General features: G+C 52.2%; 5 protein-coding genes across 5 annotated transcripts; 2 read left to right on the top strand and 3 right to left on the bottom strand.

Annotated features, from left to right (window-relative positions):
* Nucleotides 1-1,639: 1,639 nt before the first annotated feature.
* On the bottom strand, nt 1,640-6,763 carry BDV37DRAFT_292048 (uncharacterized protein; the record flags this gene model as incomplete). Its single annotated transcript, XM_032089089.1, has 5 exons — nt 1,640-2,259; nt 2,322-6,032; nt 6,089-6,552; nt 6,612-6,638; nt 6,708-6,763. 5 exons carry the CDS (start codon nt 6,761-6,763, stop codon nt 1,640-1,642), a joined length of 4,878 nt encoding a protein of 1,625 aa, XP_031943804.1.
* A 720-nt stretch (nt 6,764-7,483) lies between these two features.
* BDV37DRAFT_292047 (cytochrome P450) lies at nt 7,484-9,347 on the top strand (the record flags this gene model as incomplete). Its single annotated transcript, XM_032089088.1, has 6 exons — nt 7,484-7,561; nt 7,619-7,769; nt 7,836-7,895; nt 7,956-8,222; nt 8,279-8,644; nt 8,710-9,347. 6 exons carry the CDS (start codon nt 7,484-7,486, stop codon nt 9,345-9,347), a joined length of 1,560 nt encoding a protein of 519 aa, XP_031943803.1.
* A 570-nt stretch (nt 9,348-9,917) lies between these two features.
* BDV37DRAFT_280764 (aminotransferase) lies at nt 9,918-11,250 on the bottom strand (the record flags this gene model as incomplete). The annotated part of the gene is made up of 5 exons (XM_032086653.1): nt 9,918-10,187; nt 10,244-10,863; nt 10,921-11,061; nt 11,122-11,157; nt 11,217-11,250. 5 exons carry the CDS (start codon nt 11,248-11,250, stop codon nt 9,918-9,920), a joined length of 1,101 nt encoding a protein of 366 aa, XP_031943802.1.
* Nucleotides 11,251-11,831: 581 nt separating this feature from the next.
* Nucleotides 11,832-12,632, top strand: BDV37DRAFT_57406 (uncharacterized protein). Its single transcript, XM_032090895.1, has one exon. The coding sequence runs from the start codon at nt 11,975-11,977 to the stop codon at nt 12,425-12,427; it is 453 nt and encodes a 150-aa protein (XP_031943801.1). The 5' UTR covers nt 11,832-11,974; the 3' UTR covers nt 12,428-12,632.
* A 1,713-nt stretch (nt 12,633-14,345) lies between these two features.
* Nucleotides 14,346-15,246, bottom strand: BDV37DRAFT_57382 (uncharacterized protein). The gene has a single exon (XM_032090894.1). It carries the CDS (start codon nt 14,945-14,947, stop codon nt 14,453-14,455), a length of 495 nt encoding a protein of 164 aa, XP_031943800.1. The 5' UTR covers nt 14,948-15,246; the 3' UTR covers nt 14,346-14,452.
* Between the last annotated feature and the right edge of the window lie 926 nt (nt 15,247-16,172).

Raw genomic sequence — 16,172 nt, 5'->3', positions numbered from 1 at the left:
TGTGTGAAGAAGGTATAAATTTGGTGCCTTCCAGGTATGTTTCTGGGAGGATTGTCTGAGGACCGCCCAGACCTGCATATCCTGCACAAGATATAGGGACAGGTCGAAATTGATGCTCACGACGTGATTAGCCTCCACAACAAGGCCATGTGTCCCCTGTAGCAAACCCCACCACCAGAAATACTTACCTAGAGTCCGTGGCAAAGAGTAGGAAAGCAGCTTCATTTGCCATTCTTGACGACAAGCACTGACTCAGTCGCCCCACTGCATGTCCGGCATCTCCAATCATGGCGGTCTGTCGTCGAGCGCTGAATCATTGCCGCTTGCAGCTGGACCCATCGCGATAACCCTATTGTCACGCTTGTTCCATAATCCCATTCAATCCAGCATAAGAATACATGCATAAACTTGCATCCGTGCATGAAATGTACAGTATTGTCGTAAGCATATTTCCGTTGGGAGAACGAGAGACATGAAGATCCTTTCTACATTCAATTGAGTAGATTGCTCACTGTGATCGAACTGAATGATCACGCATTGCTTTTGCCTTGTAGGATAAGAATATATTCAAGTGACTAGTAAATTCATATGCTTCATCGAATGCTTCCGATTCTTCTCTCACAAAAAGTATACCAAAAAAAGAAGGGATTCAAAATCATACTTAATGTTCTCTGGGCAAACCCCAACTCGTCCTTTCCAAAACCATGCACGGCAATAACATTCTTGTAGAAAGACGCTCTAGCTGATCTTCATTGTTGACATCTACTGGCAGTATCTTCGACGTTATCTACACAGGGCTGATCGAAGGGCTGGCTTAGCCTCACCTAGCGCCAAGTCCCAGGATACTCTGAGCAGTTTGTTTCAACAAGGAGGATAAAAGTCGGGCAGTGCTCCAGAGAGACAAACCAGCATTATCTGTCGCAACAAATGGTATGATGCAAAGTTAAGTGTCCCCAATATAAGCATTCGCACCCCTGCGAAGGGTTGCAGCCAACCGTACCGGGATCCCGCTGGATTGAGTCGAGGCTGCAGGAGGCCATGGCAGCGACTTCGGCCCAAGATTGTCCCCAAGTACCCATTCATGTCACTTCGCTCAGGAGCAGGAACGAGCGCAATCGCGTCATCGTCTGTATATGAGGTACTGTTCGAAAACAGACTCCATGACAACGCCCTCCATCATGCTCAAGTTCACAGTCGGGGCTGTGGTCGATCCCTGTCTATTTAGACTTAAACCCGCCGGATCCCAGTGGGGTACACCGGGATATATCCCCGAAGACAACGGAGGAGTCCAACGCGAGGGATTTTAGTTCCTCTGTTAGGGCTTCTCAGGTTAGGAACCAATGATGGATGCATCCAAATGTTGGTGCTGTCACGTGGTCCTAGGCTACCTTTTGTGGACGCGAGTCAGTGAATATGGTCAATTTTTCGATCAATCTAGTCTACTACTACTTGGCTAGGTAGTATATACAGAAGTGCCCAATTGCTCTTCCCCGCAGCGAGGCTCTGCTGGTTCTAGGAGAAGAAGAAAAAAGAAAACCGCTCATATTACAAGGATAGGACATTGCCACAGAATGAGCATAGTTCCAAGAAAAGTAGAGGAAATGAAGAAAAAAAAAGTAAAGAAAAAATATATGGAGGCTTAGAACGAAACCCCAATTGTTGGCTCGGGCGACTCCGTTGACTCCTTTGACTGCATTCGCGCCGTAGGATCCAATAACACCGCATTTTGCTGGTCTGGTCGATAGGGAGCCTCGGTCTTCGCGACGAACATGGTATTCGTGGCCAGCCCATGGTGGAAGAAGCGGAATGCCTTCCGATATCTGGTCAGACGGCGTGTCCGGTATGCGTGGTATTCGCCATCCTCGAGCATAGCGTAGAGATACCGAGGATGCACCACGATGGCCTGCGCACCCTTCTGCCCGAAGCCGAAGGAAGTCACTGAGAATGCCTTCAATCCCTTGGTCTGGATACTGCGGTTGGGGTAGAGAATGTATTCGTTGTTTTCCAACGTCCCATCGACGTTGTCCAGGTTGCGGTTGCCGGGGATAAGGCCCGTGTCCAGCACTTGTAGGCCACCATTCAGCATCCATGCTCCTGCGGCACCCTTGGGATGACCCGTAAGATACTTCTGTGAGATAGCGTAGAGGGGGTTCCCGGGTACGCGGCCGAGGTGTCGCATTTGGGCTTCGAGCACTGAGGCTTCGTTCTTGTCGTTCATGACAGTGCTAGTGCCATGTAAGGAAACGAAATCCAAATCATCTAGTAGGCGGTCAGTTCCATGATATCTAGACAGTTAATGCAGAGATAGAGGCATGACGAACCGATAGTCAGACCGAAAACGGCCAAAGAGCCCCGAACGGGAGAAATGGCGGACTCATTCTTCCAAAATTCATTACCAAATGTGTTCAAGGCCTCCTTGCGCTGGCGCTCGGCTTCACCTTCGACAAAGCGTTTGTGGTTCTGGAGCTCTTCCTGAAGCTCTTCCGCAGCCTCTCCGTCTTGGGTCATTTGCTCCTCAAGCATCTGTACCTCGAGGTCAACCGATTCTTGGATTTGCTTCAGTCGCGCCTCGAGACGGCGCTTGCGGTAACGAATGTCAAGCAGTGGCGATGGGAACCGACTGTTGGGCTTCTCGCGCGCGTTGGTCAGGATACCCTGTCCTGGTGCCGGCACCGATCGGCTCGTCTTGTCACTCGCAGTTCCCACCCAGGCGACAATGCCATGAATTGGCAGACCCAGGTCGAGGGCCAAACGGGCTGAGGTGATAACCTGGACACCACTGCCCTGAGACTCAACGAAGCCGCTGCGGCTCTCTGCAGCGGGCCGCGACATCTCCTGAGGAAGCCTGCCCTTCTTGGCCTCTTCCTCGGGGTTGGTAGTGGCTTTCATGTTGGCAAACTCCTCCGCTACCGCCTGCGTCATGTCATCGTATCCACCGACAAGACAGATTTTGGCACGTCCAGTGACGATGGTCTCGAACCCAGTTTCCAAAGACTCGATCGAAGTGGCGCAAGCACCAACCGACGTGCGGATGGGGCCAGCGGAGGAGATCAGCAGCATATTCACCCAGGCAGCCGTGGTGTTGATAAAGGTTTCCTGGAGAATGTCTTTCTGGACATCCTTATCCAGGTACCGGTCCCGGAACATCTTCTTCAACGAGTGCACGCCACCAAGACCCGAACCGATGCAGTTGCCGAACTCGGAGAGATGGATATACTGGTATAGCTCGTAGGGGTCGGTGATTCCCGAGGCCACAAGCGCCTCCATGGTGCTGACCAAGGTGAAGAGAGTTCCACGGTCAACCTGGGCGACAATGTCGTCCGGTATGCCGTAGGCGCGTGCATCCCAGCCGGTAGGAACCTGTCCTGCAACCGCATGCTGGTACTGCAGAGCCTTGGGGATCATCAGCACCACGCCCTTCTTCAGGTTGACAACACATTGTTCACCCTGCGGTGAGATATCAACCAGGTTCTCCCCATGCTCGTGGATGAGTTGCTGTGCCACCTCAGGAGAGACTTCGAAGGGCGGTAGATCTTCTTCCAGCACGACCTCTTGCAGGAGACGTCTCTTGCCGGGTGGTTCGCTAGGATCCAGGTCCGGCTCCACCAGCCGGATTCCCGTATGATTGAGAATATGCTCTTCATATCGGGCTTTGACATCCATGTCCTGCACGGGCTTCTTTGTCTTAGCATCCACCCAGCCGGTGAAATGTTTCCCGTCCAGCGGGCCGTCATGGTGCTTGATGAGGCCCATAATCCAGGCCATCTCAATGCATCCTTCCAAGGACAAACGCCCCGTGGCCTCCATCTGCCAGCGAGTCCGAGAGTTGCCGTACGGGCCAACCTCCGAAAAGCCTGTGACCACCACGATGCGCTCCAGGTCTGCCATGCCCATCAATGTTGCTCGCAAGGGGTCGACTTCGGTCTTCGCATCGGGCAGAGCGGGGAATGAGAAGCGAATATTTGCCAGGCGCGTCCGTGCCTCCTTCTCCTGGGTCGTCGGAGAGCTACAGGTAGTAAGCTTCTGCTCAGCAGCTTGCTCCCGCGCGAGGACGGTGCGCATGGCACTTTTGTCGACAATCTCGCGCCGAACCTTATCCAAGGTAGCCCTCAGATTCGGAATCGTGTTCAGACCGCCGGTCAGATCGGCATACAGGGGCTGTACGTTGCACTGATTCGCAAGCTTCCGAGTCATAAGCACCAAGATGTACGCTCCCATCTCGGCTGTGGAGAAGGTCTGCACGCCATGACGCTCAATCCCTGCCGCGACAATGTTGTTATCGGCCATCAGACCGGTGCCACGCGTCCAACCAATGACTGCGCCGCAGATGGACAGGTATGTCGACCAGCTTTCCGAGTGCCATTTCTCAAACAAGGATTCGAGGGCAATCTTCGACTCGCCGTACAGACCATCGTTGCCAAACGCGCCGTGGTTGGGCGAGAGGGGCAGAATGACTTGGGTCGGCCGCGTGCGGTATCCCCGAAGCTGCTTCTGTTTCTTGATGGCCCCCAGCAAACGAAGCGTGTTGGTGAGCATGATTCGGTGAGCCAATTCGGATTTGGCATCAATATTGTCAATCTCACGTCCAGCCTCGGAGATTGCCGCGAAGGGAACAACGTGGTCCAGGTCCCAGCCCAGGCCACTCCCCGAGGTGTAGATGTACTCCACAAGACCATCGAGATCATGCTGACTTCCTTGGTTGAATGGGGCAACGATCAGTTCGGATCCCCGCGAACCGTGTTCAACGTAGAGACGCTGGTAGAACCGGGTCGTGGCAGAGGAGTAGCTGCTGGTGGTAACCACGACCTTGGCTCCACCACTCAGAAGGCCTTTCAGGATTTCGGCTCCAATGGATCCAATACTCACTCCAGTCATGAGCACACACTTATTGATAAAGGTGATACCGTCATTCCAGGATGATTGTACCTCGTCCAGGTACAACGCCGTTACCGAGCGGTCGGTCAGCCAGGTCGAATGTCGCTGGGTCTTGATATGAATCGATGCGATGACGGGGGATCCACCGCGAGGGACCTCGCGGTACTTGATATGACCATTCTCATCCACCGTAGTGCTCGGCCCCTTGATGAAGGCATCATAGTTCGCGGCCAATGGCTCAAATCGAGGCGCGCGCGGCTTCTCGCAGAGGTCTACCAGGCGACGCATCACGGTCTTGGCTTCTGGGAAACGAGTGCCCCAGAGCGAGCATGGGCTGTTCGAGAGGTACTTGATCATTTGCAGTAAGCGAGGGCTAGATCGGTTGGCGATGGCGTTGCTGTATTTAGGGAAATCGGCATTGCCAAAGTTCCCTCGCAGAATCCGGTGGAACAGATGCAATGTATCTTGCAACACCCAGTTCCAGCTGGAGTTGTAGCGTCGAACCTTGGCAGCTGCCCATAGCGGACGAATACCTGAGATAAAGACATCGCCCACCTCGGCTGTGATGAAGTCCAACTGCTCCTGCAGCTTGACAGTCGCCAGCTGTGCCTTGAGCGCTTCTCGTGCATCATGGCCCAGATCCTTCCCGAGCAGCCGGGCGTAGAGCTCCATCTGCGCCTTCCGAAGTCTCTCCTGGTCTTTCTTCACCAAGCCGAGAGCCTTGCTGTCCACAGGAGCCGACGCTGCTGCTGCCTCCGCGGCCGGCGCGGACGCAGACAGGTTGAGGCCGTTGTCTGTCGCATATTGCTGTACTATCTGGTCAAAGAATGTCTGTGCTTCTCCCGAACTTGCCAATCGGGAAGATGTTTGTGCTGTGCTTGCTCGCAAGAAAACCGAATCCTGACGTCCAGCCCCAAGACCCCATCGAGTCTGAAGATACTCACGGGCATCACCGCTAGAGAAGCCAGCGGGGAGTTTCTGTGCAAAGACGCGGGAGACGATCCCTGTGGATACTTTACCCAGCTGTCCTGAGAAGGCTGCGCCAGACTGCAGTGTATTGCATAGTTCCTCTAACCCTAGTTCTTCCGCCCTCTCGGGAAGGGATCCGAACTCGGCGTCGAGGTCGCCCACGATCTCATTTTCTAAGGTCGATCGGCCTGTACTCGGATCATCAGCCGCTATATTTAATGTAATATAAGAGGGAGTACTATACCGCTCACTAGCAGCTTGATTGTTTTGTCTGTTGCTACTTCGCTGTGACTCTTTCTCAGCTTTTGTGCAATGATGGCGATCACAATATCCTTCGCTTGGACAGGAGCATCTGCAACCATCGCTACTTTGGCAACCGGGGTCGGTGAAGTAGTGACCTGAGTTTCAGCAGGGGCTGAGGGCGTATTTTCCACAGCCTTACTGGAGGCCGACGGTGTCTGTGACAATAGCGGGTGAGGCTTCACAGCTGGCCGGCTGGTTGCTGTTGACGACCCCGAGATATACTGTATTTCATCTGCATTCTGCGCGTATGAGAGTAGCTTTCGTGTCATGTGTCGTGCAGCATCTTGAGATTTGTACTGTTGACCGACAGTCTTTCGGAGCATGCCGGTGAGGATGTCTGCCGGGCCTATTTCGATGAACCGTTCGACATTCTGATCTGTGATGAGTCCATCTTGGGTTTCAATCCTGTGTTCGGAAGTGCGGTTAGTAAAAAATTCTCTATTATACAACGATGGGGGACTTACCATTGGACTGGCGACGCAAACTGATGCCTACAAGTGATTATTTCCTTGGTCAGATATCGCCATGATCGGTCGGGAGACATAGGCAGCATCACTCACGCCAACAGCTCAATTAAGAGCACATATGCAAGCTGCTGCTCAACTTCCGGCTGCATTGTGGCAGACATGGCAAAGTTGCTCGGGTATCGATGTCATTGACAGTCGGGTGACTTTGGTCGACCGACACGAGTACTTAAAAGGGACTCGGCTACCAGGATCTATCATTATTACGTGTGCATGGTTCCTCTTTGCAAGCCCATAATACTCGGGATTCAGTATAGCCCGTGTCAGCAACCACCGAGGGCTTACTACACACGTGGCGATGTGTTTCGGGGCGGAGGCCTCAACGTGAGAGAAGGAAAAGCGCCATAACATCTCACGCATGCAGCAGCAGCGATCAATTGAATAAGGTTGAGTGATCCAGCTCCAAGGCGAACCGCGCTAGTGGCTCACACTGCAGGCTTACATCGTTGATGGAATCGCTTTAGGGCTTACGCTGGCTGACAGCTAGTAGCGACCGCCCCCAAGTCGCAGGATCCGCCCAACAATCTGAAACCCCCAGGTTTTGACACTCAGGAACGGTGATCTAAATTTATCTCTGTCACCGTCAGACAGCGGCTCTTGGACCCAGAATCATACAATGTAGATGACATTGCGCGATGCAATCACCTCACCACCGAGGTTGTAAGGGATCTCCTACCGGTGCTTCTGCTATCAGCATGTCTTTTTGCCGGACTTATTTGGCTTGAACTGCCATCATAACCATTTGTTGCCCAAGTCCGTAAACCATCAATTACTCCGTCTTCTACTTAGTATCAAATCGATCAACGACCATCATGCAGGCAGTCGCGCTGCTGAGACATGTGCCTCTCTTTGCCTATGTGACGGCGGTGCCCGTTGCATGTCTGGCCTACGTGAGCCCTTGCTTCCAGCCCTAATGAGGATGGGATCCTCACTGACCAGTTTGTCAGGTGCTCGCTATCTGCATCTATCGTATCTGGTTCCATCCCCTTGCGAAGTACCCGGGTCCTTTGCTGGCCAAAGTGACCAATCTCTATGGAGGGTACTACGCCTGGAAGGGAGACCTGCACATTGACATGATGCGCTGCCATGAAAAATATGGTGAGCTTGTTATACGAACCTTCTTTTCTATGCCGACTCGGCACTCACTAACGGGTGATATGACAGGCAACTATGTTCGTTATGCGCCAAATCGGGTGCTGTTCAATACCAATACCGGTCTGAAGGGTTTGTCTCTTTTAGACTTGCATCACTGGACGTCACTAACCAGATCATCTACCCTCTCAGAGATTTATGCGTACAGCAAAAGCTTCCAGAAGTCGGCCGCTTACGGTGCCATGGTTCATCGCGCTCCCAACACGCTCACCCTCATTGACAAAAAGCAACACGGTCGCAAGCGACGCATCATCGGCCAGGGCTTTGGAGACGCCGCCCTGCGTGGCTTCGAAGGGACTATCATGGGTCATGTACGCAAGTTCTGCGACGAGCTGTCCAAGGATATTTCGGGCGGAAAAGCTGGTGACTGGTCTAGTCCGCAGAATATGGGAAAATGGTGTATGTATCGTCCTTCCCATTCCTGGCGAAAGCCGAGCTGCTGACACTTTTCTCAGCAAACTACCTCACCTTCGACATCATGTCCGGCATCATCTTCGGCGAAAGCTTTGATCTCATTGGCAGCCCCAACAACCGGCAGATCGTCAAGTGCATTGAGGACTCTAACGTGCGTACTGGAGTCTTGTCGCAGGCTGGTGAACTATCCACACGCCGTCTCGACCGCTGGCTGTTCCCCCAGGCGATTCAAGGCCGGAATGCATTCATTCGCTTTGTCAACATTCTGCTCAAGAAGCGCATGTCTGCGAAGCCCTTGAAGCGCCACGACGCATTCTCATTCTTGCTGGATGCGGTCGATCCGGAGACGCAACAGGGATTTACGCCTGCAGAGATTGGTGCTGAAAGTACCACCATGATTGTTGCCGGTAAGATCGCCTTTCTCTCTCTCCCATTTCCTGTTCTATCTATTTCGTCGCCTAACGCCACTAAGGATCCGACACCTCCTCCACCGCCATCGCTTCTACCTTCTTCTACCTCTGTCGCAACCGGGAATGGTACGAGAAAGCCAAGGAAGAGGTTCGCGCTGCGTTCCGGGGCCCCGACGACGTCGCACTCGGACCCGCCCTGAACAACTGTGTGATCCTGCGCGCATGTATCGACGAGAGTCTTCGTATGTCCCCACCGGCCAGTAGCTCCCTTTGGCGCGAAGTCCTTGAGGACGGAGTCACCATTGACGGTCACGTCGTCCCGCGAGGCTACGACGTGGGTACCTGCATCTACGCCATTCAACACAACCCCGACTACTACCCAGCACCCTTTGAGTACCGTCCCGATCGCTGGCTTGACCCCGTGCCGGAAAAGGTGCAGCTCGCACGGTCGGCTTTCAACCCGTTCTCTATTGGACCGCGGAGCTGTCTGGGGAAAGGGTTGGCATGGACGGAGCTGATGCTGACCATGGCATATATGCTATCGAAGTATGAGTTCCGCAGTGCGCCGGGTGAGGACGAGAAGGTTGGAGGTGGAAATGAGGCCATGGGACCTGGAAGACAGCGCGAGGGTGAATATCAGTTGCGCGATCATGTCACGGCTGCAAAGGACGGCCCGATCGTGCAGGTTTCTTTCCGATAGGAATTTTTGTTTTTTAGGTTGGGAAGGGAATTGGAGAATGATACGATGTGTATGTATTTTTAAATAGTATCTCGAGGGGCCTGGAAAGTGTCTGGTGAGAATGAAATTGGTCCAGTTGTCTTTGAATCCGCATACTTCGGTAACCCTTCCAGTCTTTAGCCAGCAAATTAAAACAGAACAGCAAAAAAAAAGAACAGCAAAAGAGAAAAAGCAAAAGAAGAGGAGGGAAAATAAAATAAAATTCAATGTCTAAAGAGATGTATCAAACATATTTGAAGTTTTCATAAAAGATCACGACTATCATTGGCATATTTCTACTGTGTCAGACGGCAAACGGCGACAGCAGCTCAGCCACCAACCCCAGCCCTGTGTGTACCTCCAACCGGCAGCAGACATTGAAGATCCTAATCTACGGTGAGTATGAACACCTCACCTTAGTTGGGGGCCATTTGGCGGCCTCCGTATAGTTACACTTACATTCTAAGCGTGCTTTCACTTTGGGTTATGGCATTCTGTCAAATTGGCATGTAAACATTAGAACCGCTAAACACTCTGCACATAGAAAATTATCTACATAATGATACAAGAAGAGCCAGAAGAACCCACATCAGATGTCCCCTGGACCTCCTCACGCCATCCAAACTGGTCCTCAGCTTCACCACGTTGGATCTTAGTGAGCGCGGCATATAGCTGCTGGCATACCGGACCCGCAGTCGACTCCTCGGTGAAAACGAAATGGTCGTCGCGCGACTTCCGGGTAATGGACCGAATAGGAACCAAGGCGGCAGCGGTGCCGACGGCCATAACCTCGTTGAAGGTTGCGAGTTCCTCGTATTTGACCTAGAAGTACTGTCAGTCATAGACTCGATCGGAAGAGAGAGACCAGGTGTTCGTACTGCGCGATGCTCGACAGTCCATCCCAAGGACCGAGCAATCTGCATGCAACTATCGGACGTCACACTCCCGATGATATTGTCGCTCTTGGGCACCACCAACACGGGCTTCTCCCCATCCATTTTCGCCCCCAGGAATCCCGAGGTGGAAAACTCATCGATTTCGGTATGAGTGGCACTGTCTAGGTGCAGGGTCATAGGAAATCCTTCCTTCTTCGCTTTTTCCGACCACTTCATCACGGGGGCGTAATTGCCTCCAATCTTCGCGTGGCCGGTTCCCCGGGGTGCAGCACGGTCGAAGTCTTCGAGAACGACCGCCGGCAGGGGCGCAATGCCGTGATAGGTGCTGAAGGGCTGCACATATACGCAGAAAGTATATTCGGCAGGAGGGGTCAGTGCAAAATGCGCCCCGGAGCCCAAGAGGACCGGGCGCACATACAAGGCGGCGCCGCTCGCGTGAGGAGGGACCCACTCCGCGTTTCTCGCGACCGCAAGATTCACACACTCCAGAAAGTGGTCGGTGGGGACGGGAGGAATGGAGACCACGTCGGCAGAGTGCTGCATGCGCGCCGCATGGAATCGTGGGCGAAAGAGAAGGATCTGGTCAGCAGCCGATCGGTAGGCTAATCACTCTATTATTAGATTCCGATCCAGTGTTGTGGGGGGAGAGAACAGCTCACCTTTCAATCCTTCATACACCTGTTGCCCGTAGTTGAGGGCTGGGGCCAAGCCGTGGATGCGAAGATATGGATCCTCCACGAACTTGGGCGATGTCCACTTCCCTGTGGAAGCGGAAAAGGTCGACTCCACATGGCCGTTGACTAGGACAGAATAATGTTATTCTTGGTTTCTTCGTGCGGGTCCATTCGATTCTCTCTTACCCAGGTCCGTCACCGCGAGCCCTAACTTCGTCCAATCTACTCCATAATCATGTTAGTCTCCATCCCAACCTATGGACGATCGAATGGGTACCGACCAATATTCGCTGCTGGTGCGGGTGGGAAAGTCATGATAGGGAATGCTGATGTGACCGGGGATACGAGTTTCGAGAGTCTCTTGTGTCCACTGTTCGTCTTCTTTGGTTTTCTTTTTCTCTTCCAGGATCGGTGGTGGAACGGGTGATTATGACAGGTTCTGTGGATTACGAGGTTTATCTATGCACTGTCTATGTCTTTGTGGACTGATCACCTCAGGGTTTGTGGGAGTTTCTCGCATCCGTCCGGTGTGGCTTCGCTTTGGCTGGCCCCCACCACATCCCGAGGACATGAGGTTGCAGATGCACTGTGAGGGATGACGGAGACCTGCAGACTCAGCTTTAGCGGGATAGCTTATTATTATTTTTGTAGTAGCTTATTCTTTCGCCTTGTTTCAGCCTCTCGATCGGATGACCGTCGTCATGGATCTCACGGACAATGCGAGATCACCGTGTCTGTAACGGCCCCCAAGTAGGGCTCTCTCGTTACAGGTGTCCATGCGATGGTGATCCAGTGCCCCAGTTTGTCGGCAACATCAGGATCAGGTACTCGGTGTTGCTGAGATGGTCGATCCCCCGGAGCCATGAAGCTGTAAGCTCACCCATCAGCAAGCTCATACTTCGTAGACATTAAAGAAAGAGGAGGACAAGTGTGACGGACCGATCAACCCTTATCCAGATTGCCAGAATCTTATTAGCCTCAGTACATCCGGTGGTGTAGCGATACTCTGGAGCTAGCAAATAACCCTGCCATCCAAATCATGCGGAACAGTCCCGCGTGGTCCCTCTCCCAGACTCCGTCTCCTGCGCAAAATTCTCCCCTCGGAATGATGATGAAAGGCTTGGATCCGGTGCTGGCACCCGGGGATCCCCTTGACCCTTGTCCCTGGCCAGTCTCATATGCAGATAACGACATCTGGTCACAATATTCCGGTGGCCTATTCTCCGCCGACTCCGATGTCCTGCACCTCTCCCAAGCAGACTGGCAGAATGCAGACCTGTCAGACAGCGGTAGTTGGGCCACCAACTCCCTCAACGATTTATCCATGACCTTGTCGGACGCCCCATTCGGCCAGCCTCCTCTATGGACACCTAGCAGCGTAGGTCTCTGCCTCTCTCTCTCTCTCTCTCTCTCTCTCTCTTCCATATATCCCCTGCTTCCCTCTTGCTGTCCAAAGTATATGGTTTTCGATCTCCAGACCGATATGAGCTAACCTCCTTGATAGGATCCATGTCTCTTTCCCAGCATTATACCCTCACGCGATCTCTCTGGTGAGAATGTAGTAGACATCCACCACCAACCCCGTGATGGCATTCCCACGCCGCCGCCCTCGCAGCCTCAGTCGAATCCGAGAACCCCTCAGGAGCCCAGCCACGGCACCGAACGTGTGGTCTCCTTGCTGCTCCTTCAACGCGGGGTTAACGTGAACGTCCAGGACTCACGCGGCCAGACCCCGCTGCATATTGCCGCCCAGTGCGGGCATCTAGGCGTGGTGCGATTGCTACTCGCCACCGAACACATCGATGTCAATGCTCGCGACCACCATGGGTCGACACCACTGCATGTCGCCAGCGAGAAGGGACATGTTGAAGTGGTGCAGTTGCTAGTGGCTCATGGAGCGCGCTTAGATGCCCGGTCGGGCCGGACCGGATAAAAAGGAATCCTGGTCTATATCTGCATCTGCTGCATTTGCCGGTGTTTTATTGGTGTTTTGGGCATCGATCGTTTTGGAGAAGCGATTTTCTTTCAGTCGTTCCTTACCTTTCCCTTTGTCGGGTTTCCTTTGTCAGCATTATTGTTCTGATCTTTTCTTCGGTCGTTTCCCCACATATATCCAATGGCGTTGTTCTTCTTTTGCATGACTTGACCACTCTTCTCCAGGGGGAAAGAGGAAGAAGTCGACTCGGGGAAAATTCGGTCTTTGTTTCGCGATACGCGTCTTGTTTCACGCGGTTTCAGGGCGTTGATGTGTGTTTTTTCACAGCGCAAGCATACCTATATCCTGTCCGATAGACATTTAAATTGCTTAATTTCCGTTTTCTTTCTGCATTTCATTCTTTATTTGTTCTTTTTCCTTTTTTTTTCCTTTTTTTGGTGGTATAGATGTTGGTGTGGACTCTGTGGATACCGTATGGCCTTGTATACACATTGTTCTACGCTGTACAGTACAGCGCCTCTGGTTAACGAAAACTTTCGAAAGATAAGATGGAATCGCGAGATAAAAATAAAAGAAGATAAATACACGACAGTATAAGCAGTTAGGATATCTGATAAAAGAAGTAACGAGTCGTACCTTCAGTCCACTCAATACCTACCATGCATTGGGGTGGTGATTGTGACGCGTCGCGTCGTTGAGGCTCCCTCTACAACCATACAACTCCTTGAATGAGCTTGCCTTTAAATCTCAATTCCTACCTGGTTATATCAATTAGTATAGTTAAAATAGCAGCTCTGATCAGCCCTTCAATGCCTGGTTTCAGTTTACGTGGTGATGATCTCGACTTGTGCGGCAGAGCGGTGTGGTAAAAGGTAGAAGTATATATATATTTAAGCGAGGCACAAGTGTAGATATGGGTCTAGTCAGCGAACGGCTGAAATATTGAAAGAAATTTGCTTTTTTCTCCTTGATTTGGCAGCCGACCTAATAACCTACTCTTCACAGTCTACCAGACACCTTTATTTCTGTCCTCAAGGTCAATGTCGTTGCCTTTACAGGGGACACAGTCTTCCTCTCTACTCATCTGAAAAATATGCCACAACAGAATGTAAAATGCTATTGGCCAACATGGTGACCCGCAGTCCATACCACTATAAGTTAGAGGCGGTCCTAACCGAGAGCGGTGTGAATTTAAACCAATAAGCAAGGTATACAGAACAAGCCTTTCCTTAAGCGACTTAGCGGGCTTCGAGAAAACGCCAAGCGGGGTTCAACCGGGGTTCAACCCTGTCAAAAGAGCTCATCATCGGGGACATGGCGGTGAAGCCCATACAGAGAGAATCAAAGCGGTCAGCTATTATGCCAGGCAGTATCTGTATCTGTGTCTATCTCCCGAGCATGGAGTACACGACCTTCTGCGTACTACGCACAACCCCGCTGCCATAAAATGGGAAGACGTGGATAATGATTCGGACTACGCGAAATATACAGTTACTCCACATCATTGATAGATATTCCTTTCATTAACTTGCCATGCTTGTCACAGACACTCCTAGTGAGAGCCAACTATGACGGTCGGAATTATATAGCGCCCACGGTCGCATGGTCCTGCACATGAACTGTTCCGCAAAACCCGTTCATTTGCATCGATAACCTCATCGCAAACAACAACCCTCTACCGATGTGGTCTGAATCTGCCTCGATGCCTACTTCAAAGGAAAGAATGTGTCGGGGAGGACAATCGTGAGGTTGTCGACGACGCGTATGGTGCGCGTTGCGACCCAGCGATCTGTAGTGGGGAAGATGGCATGGCTCAAACCATTTCGGGGAAGAAAGTCGCTGCGCAGTGACAGGGAGAGGCCGTCCCAGTGCTGTCACCGTCGACAGAAAGCCCGTGCGAAAGGCGTATTCAAGAGCATTCGACGTGGTCTCAAGATCCACACATGGTGGATTACCTTCAGAGATGGCGGAGGACCCGTCGCAAAGGATCGGCCTCTCGTCTATATATAACCCTTCTACTCCGTAATGCTGCATGGAATTGTACGCGACTGGGGTCCCCCCTCCTCCCTTCGGCATTTAGCTCCTGTTTAGATCACCTTGCACCAACCACTGGCTGCAGTCCGAGCTGTCTCAAAATAGCAGTCATGGAATCAAACTTCGAACAGGCGTGGATACCATTGGGCAGCTGTGTCCTCGCCCCCAGTTGCAACATAGTAAGATGATATCCATAGGTGCGCGCTAAACTGATGAAGGAAATGTTGGTGCGGAAGCATCGAGCTAATGCAACGAAGGTGCTCAGCCGCGACAGAAGTTCGCTCTTGAAACTCTAGCGGCGGAGAAATGGGGGCGGTGACCCAGCGGGTCCTTCTGCGGACATCGGGCGTTATCATACTAGCCCCAGAAAATGATCAGTTTAGTTTTCGAGTAAGACATCTCCCAAGGTGTCTTTGGACCAACTTTCCTGACTCGCGCATGGATCTTGCATATGCCATGAGAGATGGAACCTTGTAATTGGATTTTCCTTCTTAGCTCATGTAGAGCTTATTCTACAGATTTCCTCCTGGGTGGAGGGCTCGGTTTAGGATGACTTGCTAATTACCGGAACTTGCCTTGCCAGAAGAGGACAGTCCTCACCTCATGGCGTTGGGGCTCTGCAACTAACTCGGGCTAAGTCCTCTTCTTTATCTCATCGTGGATCGTTCGTGTTTCTAAATACGGCCAATTTGTGCAGTAAGCTCGGACGAATCCATGCTATCGCGACGCTACTGCAAGATAAGATGCGCGTAAGAACACAAGTAGCCTCAGGCAACTCTGGCCCCCAGGCTGACCGCACGAATCCTTTTGGGGGCTATCACCACCTGCGGCGCACCTTTCAGACTAGCTGCAAGACTGTGACATGTTACAGACTGTTCAAAAAACGTGGCTGACACGAGGTCGGCAGGGGGTACCGTCAGCCCTAATGGGAGAGCCGCCCCCACGCACCAAGGCGGGTGGCAGGGCATCCAGTCTGACATGCACATGGAATCTACGGCTGTAACTTGATGTTGGATGAGAGGCGTGTTGATTGGTGGACGCATGGGGAGTTTCTGAATAGCACGCTGCAGTCGCCGTCGCCGTCGAGGATTAATATCTACCCAGTTCTTCCCACCTTTCTGGCGGATGTACTTACCGTATCTACCAAACGTGCCTGGTCTATAGAACTGCTCAGCTCTGATCTTCCGTGAAGCAATCAGACTTTATCATTCTTTCTCTCCTTACACTACGACCGTCATTGTCTTGCCAACTTCTCCCTCTCCTGTTA

This window comes from Aspergillus pseudonomiae (genome assembly GCF_009193645.1).
Source record: "Aspergillus pseudonomiae strain CBS 119388 unplaced genomic scaffold BDV37scaffold_16, whole genome shotgun sequence".
Classification (NCBI taxonomy): Eukaryota; Fungi; Ascomycota; class Eurotiomycetes; order Eurotiales; family Aspergillaceae; genus Aspergillus; species Aspergillus pseudonomiae.
This window is presented reverse-complemented; position numbering and strand designations above follow the sequence as displayed.

What these genes read in the sequence shown, in the direction of transcription:
- BDV37DRAFT_57382 (XM_032090894.1), bottom strand. Translation starts at nt 14,947, where the DNA reads ATGCCGAAGGGAGGAGGGGGGACCCCAGTCGCGTACAATTCCATGCAG.
- BDV37DRAFT_57406 (XM_032090895.1), top strand. Translation starts at nt 11,975, where the DNA reads ATGCGGAACAGTCCCGCGTGGTCCCTCTCCCAGACTCCGTCTCCTGCG.